Here is a 13,239-nt window from a genome sequence, read left to right as displayed (position 1 = left end):
TACTAAAAATATAAAAGCTAGCTGGGCATAGTGGCATGTGCCTATAGTCTCCTAGCTACTCAGGAGGCTGAGGCAAGAAGATTGCTCAAGCTCAAAAGTTTGAGGTTACCATGAGCTATGACACCACGGCACTCTACCCAGGGCAACAGAGTATGAGACTGTTTCAAAAAACCAAACCAAACCAAACCAAACCACCACCACCAACAACAACAACAAAGGAAATTTATGTGGGAAGACAAATTGTACAGAAGGTTGCTTGGTGAGCTCTCAGTGGGACGGCTGTGTGTATGAGGGGGCTGCTTATCTTCAGGTTAGTACTGAGCTGAGGCTGTTTCACCACTTCAGGGACATACATGACTCTGGGCTGGCAGCACGCAGGTTGCTGGGCAGTACAGAATCCCAGGCGGTGCTGATGACAGAAAGACTTAACTTTTTCTTTGGGCTCTTTTTGAAACTCTTTGGTGAGCACATGAGAATCCTTTCTTCCTTCAGATAGGACACGATGTAACTGGCAAGGCTGCTGGTGTCTCTGAGACTGGTGTCCTGAGAATCTATTTGGTCACCAGGATAAGCACTTGGGTGTTCCCACAGTTCCTCGGCCACCGTTTATAGGTTTTAGCTTAGGGGTAGCTGGTGTACTCACTGCAGAATAATTTTTAATAATTTCATTTTTAGAGGAAAACTTAATGTTTTGGCAATTCTTTGTTCCTGAAGTGTAGATTAAAATTAATAAGCAAAATCCTTGATTACTTTGGCATAGATTCCCAACAGCAAAACAGTGCTTGGCTGAAGATGAGAATTACCCCAGGTGCTAAGTGAGTAAATGCTTTCCCGTGTGCCACTCCACGTGGTGTGTTGGGAGATCTGCATAGACCCATCCTCCCTCCTGGTTGCCGGCCTGCCCTGGGCCTTCTCCCTGAGCTCAGCTGTCTCCAATTCTTTGGTGCAGCCCCCCCTCCCCACCTGCAACTCCCCACCCCGCCTGAGCCACTATAAACAGTCCTCAGATCAGAGCACTGGGGATGTTTCTAGGGGTTGTAATTGGTGGAATCTGACCCACAGATCTCTTTTTTTTTGCCAATATGTTGTTTTTAAGTTTCACTTAGTTGCCTAAGTTTAAAAAACTTAAAAAATCAAGAGATTCAAACTCTGAATATCCAGTTTCTTTGCATAAAGTGGATCTGGCTGTGCAGAGCCTGCATTCCCACAGGGCAGTGAACTTGTGGGAGGGGCCTAGATAGGGCACACCCCTTCCCCCATCCTCAGTCCCCACCCTTCCTTTTCCTTCCCCGTGTGACTGCTTGGTTGGGGTGGGGGGAGGTGATTCTTGGTTAGAAATAAAAAAACAAAATAAAACACAACAGAAAAGAAAAGAAGCATAAGGGAAGCAGTGGCTTCTTGTGGACCCTTGCCCCCTGTTTATGTCCTTGCTGTCGGCGGGGGATTCTTCCTTGGAACCTGCTTCCAGCCTCTTTTCCTTTAGGACTCTGTTTCTCTTAGTAGGTCCCCTCTGGTTTTATCAATTGTGCTTCCAAGAGGTGTGGGGTGGAGTGTTGTTAAGGAAAACATATAGAAGTTGGAATGTGGTCTGTATCCACAAGACCTGATTTTAAGTCCCAGCCTCACTTCTTACTGAGTTCAAGCCCCTTATTTGCAAAACATGCCTTGCAGGTTGCTATGTATTAAATGGGAGTTTGTACATAAAGCATCAAGCAGAGGGTAGGTCCTTAAATAATAGCGCCTCTGTCTCTCTCTTCCCTTAAGACATGATTCTTTCCCTTTTTTGTGACCTTGAGAAGGTCAGCTGCAAGAAAACTGCTGCTTTCTTTCGAGACAGAGTCTCAAGCTATTGCCCTGGATAGAGTGCCGTGGTGTCATAGCTCACAGCACCCTCCACCTCTTGGGCTCAAGCCGTCCTCTTGCCTCAGTTTTTCTATTTTTACTAGAGTTGGGGGTCTAGCTTTTGCTTAGGCTGGTCTCGAACTTGTGACCTCAAGCTATCCACCCGCCGTGGCCTCCCAGAGTGCTCAGATCTGCTGCTTTGTTGTCACTCACCCTTCTTTACCCTTCTAATATGGCCCATGGTTCCATTTTTCTTCCTTGTAACTTTCAGTCTTTCCCAAGTGCACCTTTCGCTTATCCCCTTTCCTGTTTGTCGTCGGAACTGTCTCGTACAGACTCCCACGTGAGAATAATGGATGTGGGTGGATTTATTTTATTTTGGGAAATTCTATAAGGAGGCAAATGTTTTATCAAATCTCTACACTAATGATCTCTACTTTTGTGATAAGAACCAAGTGAGCTTTCACAGCATCTGTTTGGCTTCTTCCTGAATATATGTACCTTTCCCCACTCCTTGTGTGTTTATAGAAATACAGCCGAGGTCAAAAGCTGGAAAGTCATTAGCAGAACAGTTGCCAGAAGGAGAAAACCTTCCTAGGAAATCTCTTCGCCTCAGGTCAAAAGGAACTGCCATCATAGAAGAAATGGTATGTTACGTTCATTTACTTCCTGTTCTGCTTGGAAATGTTTAGATATTTTTGTTTACTAGAGGTGGAAATAAAGGTAAAATCACAATGTTAAATAAAATGCCATTCATTCTAATCAAAACATGGACTTATAGTTCATTGTTTATCTAAACCATATGGAAATTACTGAAGGTGTTTGAGGAGGAAACATAGGAACTAAGTGTGGGAGAAGAGACCGTGACCTACAGAAATTCTCAGCTGCCTGCAGATGGCTTTTCTAGAACCTGTAGCCATCTGGATTGTGTACAAAGCTGAGAAGAAATTGGCTCAGAGCCACATGTATGAGTAGAGATACTTAAGGAGCGTTTGAGAATGAGAGACTCCATGTGTGAACGCTCTTCTCAGGTGAAACTTTCTGCACATGTCTTTGGTCTTTCTTGCCCACACCCTCCATCAGCAGATCCCGGGCGATCTCCCTGAAAAGAGGCCAGAATCCAACGACACTCACCCCCTCTGCCCCACCACGTGCCCAGGCACCGTCGTCTCCCCTGGACATGGCAGTGACCTCCTGTTTGGTCTCCTGGGGCTCCTCCTTGCCCTTTTTCCACCCGTGCTCAGCAGCAGCCAGAATCCTCCTTTCACAATACAGGGGAGATTATGTCACTTTCCTGGTCACAGCCCTGGGTGGCTTCCTCTGTCTTTCAGAATAAAAGCTGAAGTCCGCAGAGTGACCAACATGATCTGACCCCTCATTTCTTCTCTGGTCTCACTTCCCAGCCCTCTGGCCTGGCTTCCCCTGCTCTGGTCTCCTCACTGTCCCCAGCTGCTGCAGTCATATCCCCACCCAGGGTCTCTGCCCCGGCTGTCTTCTCAACCTGAGTGCTTCCCTCACTCCTCTGTGTGGGCTGCTCCGTGGCCTTTGTCAGGTTTCTGCCCACGAGTCACCTGCCTCCCAGGCCTTTTCTGAGTGTCCTGTGTGAGCAGTGATTCCTCTGTCCCTCCCACTGCCTGCTCTCCTGTGATCTTTGTTTTCTTCAAAGCACTAAACACCACAGGACTCTGAGATCCTTATTGGTTTAGCTTTGCTTCTGTCTCCTGCCCCTTTGCTCACAGGTCCTGCTCACTGCTGTATCCCCAGCCCCTACAGTAGGACCTGATATGTTAAAGGAACTCAGATCATAGCTTAATTAATCAATGGATGAAGGATTCACTTTAGCCTGAGAAAAGCAAAGGTTTAATGATGGACTGACTGTGTGTTCTTTTTTTTTTTTTTTGAGATAGAGTCTCACTCTGTCATTCTGGCAGCTATCTGAGCACTGAAATACTGGTGGCCATTTGTGTGTGAGGACACTGACACTCATGGCAGCACTTACAGTATGGCTGGACAGATACAGAGGTTAATACCTACGTTCCTTCACAGCCTGCTGCTCTGCATGGACAGTTCAAAATAACCGTAATGAAGGCCAGAGCAGTCTGTTGCCTCTGTTACTGTTTTTAAGGCTGGGTTAGTATAAATAAAAATGTGAGAAAGCCGTACTAATATCCTCAAGAAAATACGTATTATTTGCTATAAAATGCTTGATTTTAATAAATTTTGAGACTACAAAGCAACATACACTCATAACAGTATTAATAGAATGTGAAATTCTTATAATCGAATTAATCATGAATTCTACATTTTGAATAGTTGAATGTTTAACATCTTTGGGCAATTCCTTTTTAGCTACGAAGTCATATAAAACCAAGTTTTGAAATAAACTGAACTTCAGAACCAGAATTTACCAAATACCAAACCAAAATTTTAAAAGAATAGTAAAACTTAGGTAATCATGTTTTTGACCAAAACTTTCAATAATAGTTTTAGGAAGAACAAACATGTTTTGCTGCCACTGGCCATGCGCAGTGGTACATGCCTGAAATCCTAGCAAGGAGGCTGGGGCAGGTGGATTGCTGAGCTCAGGAGCTAGAGACCAGCCTGAGCAAGAGTGAGATTCTGGCTCTACTAAAAATAGAAAAATCACCTAGGTGTGGTGGTGCAGGCATGTAGTCCCACTACTCGACAAGCTGAGGCAAGAGGATTGCTTTAGCCCAGGAGTTTGAGGTTTGCTAGGTTACTGTGAACTGTGAAGCCACAGCACTCTAGTCTGGGAAACAGAGTGAGACTTTGTCTCAAAAAAAAAAAAAATTTTTTTTTTGTGCCATTAATACATGACACAAAAAGTATTTAAAAAATACTATTTCAGGCCGGGTATGGTAGCTCACACCTGTAAACTCAGCTCTTTAAGAGGCTGAGGTGGAGGGTTTCTTAAGGGTGGGAATTTGAGACTAGTCTGGGGCAACATAGTGTGACCCCAATCTCTCTCTCTCTCTACTTTTTTTTTTTTTGAGACAGAGTCTCAAGCTGTTACCTTGGGTAGAGTGCCTTGGTGTCATAGCTCACAGCAACCTTCAACTCTTGGGCTCAAGAGATCCTCTTGCCTCAGTTTTTCTATTTTTAGTAGATACAGGGTCTCACTTTTGCTCAGGCTGGTCTCGAACTCGTGAGCTCAAGCAATCCACCCATCTCGGCCTCCCAGAGTGCTCCCTGGTGTGAGCCCCCAGGCCTGGCTGTGTGACCCCAAGCTCTACCAAAAAAAAAAAATTATTTATCCTCCTAAAATTTCCTTTTTAAGTTTTCTTTTTTAAAACAATAATGTATACAATATGTCAGTATGGTGATACATGTGTATAATTTATAAAGAAGATAATACAATTAACTAAAACAAAGAATTAGGATTATGTTCTAAAACGTTTAAATATTAGGGAAGCCATTCAAAGTTTGGACATACTAGGCTGCATAGTAAAGACCACAGTCCTCTTCACGGCACAAAGGGCCCCTTCAGATGCAGTCACATTTGTCACTGTGTCCTCCAGCCACCTGGCCCTTCTCACAGTCCCTCTGACATGTGTCCCCTTCTCTCAGACTCTGGGACCTCACATAGACTTTGCCTCCCTATTGCCTCCTACTGAAGTGCCCTCTCCAGCTTAGCTCCTGTTCATCTTTGAAAACCCAGTTGCTAAGTCCCCTTCTCTCTGAAATCTTCCTGACAACTAGAGATATGAACTTGCTTCCTGCCTGTGATGCTTCTGGACCTTTTGTCCTTTCACAATTGCTACATGATTATTTATTTTCATGTCTGTCTTCACTTCCAGATTGTTGGCTCCTTGAGGACCGTGTTCCTGGCTTTTCTGTTTGAGTCCATAATACTTAACACTGATACTAAATATAAGTATTTACTGTATTGTTTTGTATTTAGTTACAGAGCACATTCTAGAAGATCTATTTCCACTAAAATTTGGTGAAGGACACAGCTGAGCTGAACTCGCTGCCCATCAGGCTTCCCCCTCTGAACGCCCCAACAATCAGAGATGTCAATATAAAAACATAATATGCTGTTTCTTTCTTCTTTGATAAAGCCTTCTGGAGCCGAAGCAAAGGCAATTGAAAGGATTGATGACCTTCTTGAATTGTACATGGGAATTCAAGATGCTGACTTAGGTAAGATTATACTATTTTGAAAAGTCTTAAATCTCTTACTTTGATGGAATTTAATGATTACTTATGACTTGTTTTCACTTAAAAGCAATTCTATGCTTTTCAAGACAAAAACTATTTGTGGAGTAATGAAAGAATAATGAATGTGAAGATGATGAAGAATAAAAGAGACCCGGCCCTTATCACTCACTAGCTATGAGGTCTTAGCTCCAACTCAACTTTAGCAAATTTTGGTTCATTCTTATTTTTATTTGGTTAGTTCTTGATCTACATGATTAAAAGAAATGTAGTTTAAAGATCTTAATTGGCTTTTATTTGCAATTCTAGAATCAGAATTGCAAACTGTGAATAAGATATCTCTTTCAGTCTTGTTTTATGGATTTAAAAAATATATATGTGAAAATAATTTTATAAATGATAAAATGATTTAATAATTTTATAAATGATAAAATGATAAAATGATAAATGAAAGCATTATTATTATTTGATATGTCCAATTTATACTTACTAAGTTGTGTATTTCTTATGATATTAAAACCATGTGCCATTTAACAGGGCTGCTGAACCCCTTTTAGACAATGAATCAGAAATATGAGTAAAAAGGACGCACTTGGCATATGACTGATGAGGGGCATTTAAGCAAGTGAATTTCTGTGTATTATGTCATCATTAGGATGCCAGGGTCATGGTTTATCTGTGAATATTCTGTTGGTTCAAATGACAATAACAAAAATGAAAATGAAAAAAACCCCCTTAATTCCAACAGGTTCAAGGAAAAAGGAGAAAAGTATTGGTTCTTTTACTGAAAAGTCCTGGGATAGATCCTGGTGTAGACAGTGGCTGGATCCAGAGCTCTCATGCTGTCAGCAGTTGTGGTCTCTCTTCTCTCAATTCTGGCTTCATTTTAGGCCCTCCTGGCCCCCTTGGTCACTGTGCTCTCTCTCACAGAGCCGGGATTACTGCCATGGCTCCACCTCTGCGTCCTCTTGGCTTCACGCATTCTGGGAGAGAGAGGGGGGCCTCTTTCAAGTCATTCACATCAAATGCCCAGTATTGGGTCTGAGTTTTCTGGTTGTCTGAAGTGAGCCAACCACTGAGGCCAGGAGGATGGTTGGGTCTGGGTCAAACACCTTTCCTCTGTGCCTGAGAGTAAGCCTGAAATACAAGGGTCAAGGGTGAGGAAGGCCTGGCCCTTCCCACGCAGACGCAAGACACACATTCCCTTAAGAAGGGCAGTGGGGTGCTGGGTGGGGAAAGGGTAAACGTGCATCCTGGGGAGGGGTTTGTGGCTGCATCCATGTGTGGGTGTGTGTTTGAATCTGGTACTTAATATATTTTTTAAAGTCAAGGACTTGACTGTTCTGTTTCCCCGCCACTAGATAGAACATGAGAAACTGAGTCATCCTTCTCTTTTCTATTTACACATATCTTCCACTTTCCTTGTGTGTTTTTTTTTTGAGACAGAGTGTCACTATGTTGTCCTCGGTACAATGCTGTGGTATTACAGCTCACAGCAACCTTAAACTCTTGGGCTTAAGCGATTCTCTTGCCTCAGCCTCCCAAGTATCTGGGACTATAGGCACCTGCCAGAACACTTGGCTATTTTTTTGTTGCAGTTGTCAGTGTTGTCTAGCTGGCCTGGGCTGGGTTTGAACCCCCTAGCCTTGGTGTATGTGGCCAGCACTGTAACCACTGTGCTATGGGTGCAGAGCCTCCATTTTTTAGTTTTGTTTAACTTGCTTTTAAGTCAAATCTTAATTATGAAGCCTTTGCCTAGGTCAATATTTTTTTTCTACATTTTCTTCTAGAATTTTATTTTATTTTTATTTATTTTTCTTGTTTGGGATTCATTGAGGGTACAAAGAATTAGGTTATACTGAATGCATTTGTTAGATAATGCCCCTCTTATAATTGAGTCCCACCCTCAAGAGATGTGCCATATACTGTGACCTCCATCCCCTCCCACCTCCCCTCTCCCCACTCCCGCATTCTCCTACCCCACCCCTTGTATTAGCTCATCTACTGCTTTCATTTTATAAGTGAGTACACTGGATTCTTGCTTCTCCATTCTTGTGATGATTTACTAAGAAGAATGTGTTCCACCTCCACCCAGGTTAATACAAAAGATGTAAAGTGTCCATCTCCTTTAGTGGCTGAATAGTAATCCATGGTATATATATATCACAGCTTATTAATCCATTCCTGGGTTGGTGGGAATTTAGGTTGTTTCCACAATTTGGCAACTGTAAATTGAGCTGCAGTAAACAGTCTAGTGCAAATGTGATTATGATAAAGTGATTTTTTTTTCTTCTGGGTAGATGCCTAGTAATGGGATTGCAGGATCAAATGGGAGGTCTAATTTGAGTTCTTTGAGGATTCTCCATATTTCCTTCCAAAAGAGTTGTATTAGTTTGTAGTCCCACCAGCTTGTCTAGCATTTTAATAATTTTAGGTCTTACATGTATTTTCCCCCCGTATCCCTCCAATTTTCCACTTTTTTGTAGAGATAGGGTCTCACTCTTTCACCTAGGCCTGAGTGAAGTGGTGTGATCATAGCTCACTGCAAAGTGATCCTTCTGCCTCAGCCTCCTGACGAGTGGGGAATAAAGGCACATACTACCATACCAGGCTAATATTTAAATATTTTATTAGAGATGGGGTCTTGCTATGTGGCCCAGGATAGTCTTGAGCTCCTGTCCTGAAGCAATCCTCATGCCCCAGCCTCCACAGTTACTGGGATTACAGGTGTGAGACATAGTGCCTGGCCACGTTTAAGTCTTTAATCTATCTTTAGTTAATTTTTGTATATGGTCAGAGATAGGAGTCCAGTTTCATTCTTCTGCAGATGGCTATCTGGTTTCCCAGCACCATTTATGGAATAGAGTGTCCTTTCCCCGGTTTGTTTTTGTTGAAGATCAGTTGGCTGTCGGTCAGTGGCTTCATTTTTGGGCTCTCCATTCTGTTGCATTGATACATATACCTATTTCCATTGTTACACCAGTACCTTGCTGTTTTGGTTACTATTGCCTTGTAGTATAGTTTGAAGTTGGGTAATGTGATGCCTCCAGCTTTGTTCTCTTCATGTAGGATTCCTTTGGCTATTTGTGCTATATTTTGGTTCCATATGAACTTTACAATTTGCTTTTTCTAATTCTGTGAAAAGTAATTGGTATTTTGATACGAATTACATTGAATCTGTAGATTACTTTGAATAGTGTGGTCATTTAATGATATTGATCCAGTCCATGAGCATGGCATGTTTCTCATGTGATGTTTATATCATCAATAATTTTTTTTTCTAGTCAGTGTTTTCAGTGTTTTGTAGTTCTGTAGTTTTCTTTGCTTCATTATTTATTTTTTTTTTCTTGAGACAGGGTCTTACTTTGTCATCCTGGGTTGAGTGCCATGGTGTCATAGTTCACAGCAACCTCAAACTCTTGGGGTTAAGTGATCCTCTTGTCTAAGCCTCCCACGTACTCTACCCAGGGTGACAAAGTGAGACTGTCACAAAATAAAAATAAAAATAAGTAATGAAAATGGAAGGATAAGCAAAATTTTGAACTTGCGTCCTGCTGTAGCAGAGCTTACACTTTACATCCTCCTTTTATATCCTGGCTCTGGGACCAGAGTTGTAGACTTGACTTTCCCCAGTGTTTATGGACCACGCGAGGTTCCATCATTTTGGGGGGGGATCTGGTGGAGGGTAGACTAGTGACTACAGAGAGGTGGGGGCAGTCGTCTGTTTGTGGCATCAGCCACAAGGTTTTCTTTCACCCACGGGACTCCAGAGTCTCTCAACTGAAGGGCTCCAAGGTTGAGTAGAGGGCAGGGGTGGCAGCTGCAATCCTGAGTGCAATGGACAGATTGTTGAAAAATATCTCTGCTACCCTGATAGGTGAGGGGGTGTCTTACTCTTTTAATTTGTGCTGGAAATATATGCTACCCATGCATGTTACCTTTGGAAAGGAATTTTCCTGGGGCCATTTTCTCAGTCCTCTGATGCCATCTCCATTCACCATTATTTTTCTAAAATTATTTTTGACAGCTACTGAAATATTTGAAGCTGGAAAGGACAAAGATACTTCAGAGGAACTTGTTAAGGCACTCAAAGAAGTTCTTGAAGACTTTATATTCCCAGAAGAAGTTGTCCCTGATGTTTGGAAAGCCATTCGTGATGCCAGAAGGATAAATGGCCCTCTCTAAAGAAATGAACCATTCTTTTTATTTTTAAAAAGCCCCATGAGATCTACTTTTGGATGCAATAATTAGTACAATTAAACTCTGATTTAATTATATGTGTATGGAATTCATTGTTTGAAATGTAATTTTTTCTGGGTACTTTTTAATGGAGTTCTTAAGTAGTATTCATTTTTTTATTTTCATTTTTTAATTAAGTCAAATACACATAGATCATGAATACATTTATGTGTATGTGGGGTACAATGTGTTAATTTTTTAAATACAATCTGATGTGATTACATCAAACCAATCAACATAGCTTTTACCTCATTTACTTGATCAAAGTGGTATTCTTAAAATAAATTACCTAAAATATGAGCAATTTTAATATTCATTCAGAAGATTTTTAGAAGTTTTAAGAAGTATGTCTAGTGATGACTTTGTTCCCCACTAACTCCCATGTTTTGTTTTCCACATATGAGTAGTTCTTTTGCAAAATCTCCGTGTAATGAGTATTAGAATTGGAATGGTGATTCACTTCATGGCATCTTCATTGTTTTACTGGTTTGAACAGGACATGTTCAGGAGACAAAGGGTGAGCTGTGCCTCCCACAGGTCCAGAAGCCTTGTTTCTATCCCCTGAGTAAGGAGAGGAAGATTCTTACTGTCTGTTGATTTCTGTGGCCCATGTTCTCTCTTTGTAAAATAAAGATTGAGTGATTTTCTTTGCTTCTTTGTGATTGCTCTTCAAACTTGTGGTTGAGGGTGGCATCTGTGGCTCAGTGGGTAGGGCGCCGGCCCCGTATAATGAGGGTGGAAGGTTCAAACCCGGCCCCTACCAAAGTGCAACAAAAAATAGCTGGGCGTTATGGCAGGCACCTGTAGTCCTAGCTACTCAGGAGGCTGAGACGTGAGAATCGCCTAAGCCCAGGAGTTGGAGCTGTGTGACGCCATGGCGCTCTACTGAGGACGACAAAGTGAGACTCTGTCTCTACAAAAGCAAACAAACAAACAAACAAAACCTTGTGTTTGAAATCGACTGAGGGGTGTGTGTGTGTGTGTGTGTGTGTGTGAGACTGAGTGAGATAAGGCTGAAAAAGAGGCAGATCGGGTAGAACCACTTGCATTTGATGTTTTTTTTTTTTTTTTTGGACAGGAAGAAAACATTCAAGAGGTTTATTATACACCACAGTGGTTATAGTTAACAATATATTGAATACTTGAAAATTGAATATTTCTTTTTTTTTTTTTTATTGAATGGTAACTGTGTACATTGATGCACTTTGGGGGTACAGTGTGGTGTTTTCATACACAATCCAAGACACTTCCACATTTGATGTTTTTTTTAGGGTGGGTTCCTAAAAGATTATTTCCTTTCTCACTCATAGCTGCTTTTGTCTTACCTTTTATAAACACTCCAGGGGATGTTTTATGTTCTTTATAGAATTTTTCTTTTGAAAGATATCCACTCAAAATAACTGTGTTTGAGAAAAGTTTTTGGGGGCTAAGCAGCAGCCTTTTTCTGCCCCCCAATCTTTAGAGGAGACACCATCAGGAGCAGATCACCTCCTGCTGGGAATAAAGGCACAGGGGAGAACTGAGAGAATGTATTAGCCTATGATTTTAGAGTTCTAGTACATTCCCCCTGAACCTTACGTGACTGAGAAAAGTGGGGGTAAATGACTGTGTCATCACTCTTCTGTGACGTTTTACAGATGTAAGAGAAATGGAAATGAAAGGTTTTAACAGAGATCATTAAATAAGGCAGAATGTGGTGTGAACACACCTTCTTCTCAGGGTTAGATGAAAAATGCTGTGTGCTGCCGTGGCAATTAGAATCACCTGTCAGGGGACATATTCTAGGAAATCAGAAGCAGTTCCCCTTCATGCTGGGTTATGGTTTAGGTAACTGTTGTTTTCTGGGAAAAGTTTAATTTTACTGCCACCCACTCCCCTTTTGCTTAAATTTAATGCCACAAAGCTAATATTCTTTGTCTGATTAATCTGAAATCTGCACAGAAGCTGTTTTAGTCCTTCATGTGTAACGAAAGTAGCCTGTAGAATACAGATTGTCCCACTGGTCTTGCTCCTCATTTGAGCATGGAATCCAGCTCAGGTTGGAATTTGTTGGTGCTGGTTTAGTGGATTTCTTTTGGAGGTTTCAAAATACTTATTCTCAGTACCAGCTCTCTTAGAAAGACATAAAAAGGGGATGATATTTTAGGGACAGAAAAGTTATTGGATGACTTGGAAGGTCCATAGAAACAGTTTAAACAACAACAAAATAATTTTCTTGGTACTGGACATTAGATTTGAAGTGAGACATCATTTATATCATTTATTATTGATGGATGTCAGTTTCATCTTTTCTGGGTGTGCATGAAGACTGAAATGTGGTGGTGACTTACTGATTTATGGAATGATATCTTCACAATTTGTTTTTGTGTATAAGGTACCAAAATCCATGCATTCAGTGGGCCACTGTCACTACCAAGGGCTTCAGCAGGGCCTGGGTGCAATAGGTTTTTCCTTGAAATGTCCTTATCTCTCACCGCTACTGCTAAGCTAATGCTAAGGTCAGTTTCTTTATGTCATTTTGTTCCCACACCTGAAAATGTATCTATTTGTGAACTTTGTGTCTTTTTGTTACTCTCATTTCACGAAAATCATCTGTTTTTAGCATAATCTGTCAGTGTGGGCTCCCATTCTGCTACTGTGAGACACACCATGTTTTTAAACATTCCATTTCATCAGCACTGTTAGATGCTGTCAGGATTCTGTCCTTTTTCATTGTTCTCTAGTTATTTTTTCAGTGGGGGATGATTAATTTATTTGGTTTTGACCTCCTTCCAATGGAAACAGCACCCTCTTTCAGCAGCGACCACTAAGAGCACACACAATGTATGCCTTTCGATTGTGGTAGGGAACGCAGATGATAATTGAGCAGTGAGTTTATGGACAGAGCTGAGTCCTGATCAGATGTACACATTCTGAGAATTACAAATAGGCACATTGGGGGTTTCTGTGGGGTTTTAAAAATACAATTATATACTTTTA

The 13,239-nt window shown here is 41.5% G+C and overlaps 1 protein-coding gene across 1 annotated transcript in view; it reads left to right on the top strand.

Annotated features, from left to right (window-relative positions):
• Nucleotides 1-10,330, top strand: part of LOC100957808 (PDZ domain-containing protein GIPC2-like) — a 45,141-nt gene extending 34,811 nt beyond the window's left edge. Inside the window, exons 4-6 of the mRNA XM_003784301.2 lie at nt 2,371-2,489; nt 5,925-6,006; nt 10,049-10,330. Of these exons, the coding sequence (XP_003784349.1) occupies nt 2,371-2,489; nt 5,925-6,006; nt 10,049-10,206 (359 nt within the window). The 3' untranslated portion in view covers nt 10,207-10,330. The remainder of the gene's footprint in view (nt 1-2,370; nt 2,490-5,924; nt 6,007-10,048) is intronic.
• Nucleotides 10,331-13,239: the final 2,909 nt, after the last annotated feature.

Source organism: Otolemur garnettii, unplaced genomic scaffold, assembly GCF_000181295.1.
Source record: "Otolemur garnettii isolate 467f Iridium unplaced genomic scaffold, OtoGar3 scaffold00010, whole genome shotgun sequence".
Classification (NCBI taxonomy): domain Eukaryota; kingdom Metazoa; phylum Chordata; class Mammalia; order Primates; family Galagidae; genus Otolemur; species Otolemur garnettii.
This window is presented reverse-complemented; position numbering and strand designations above follow the sequence as displayed.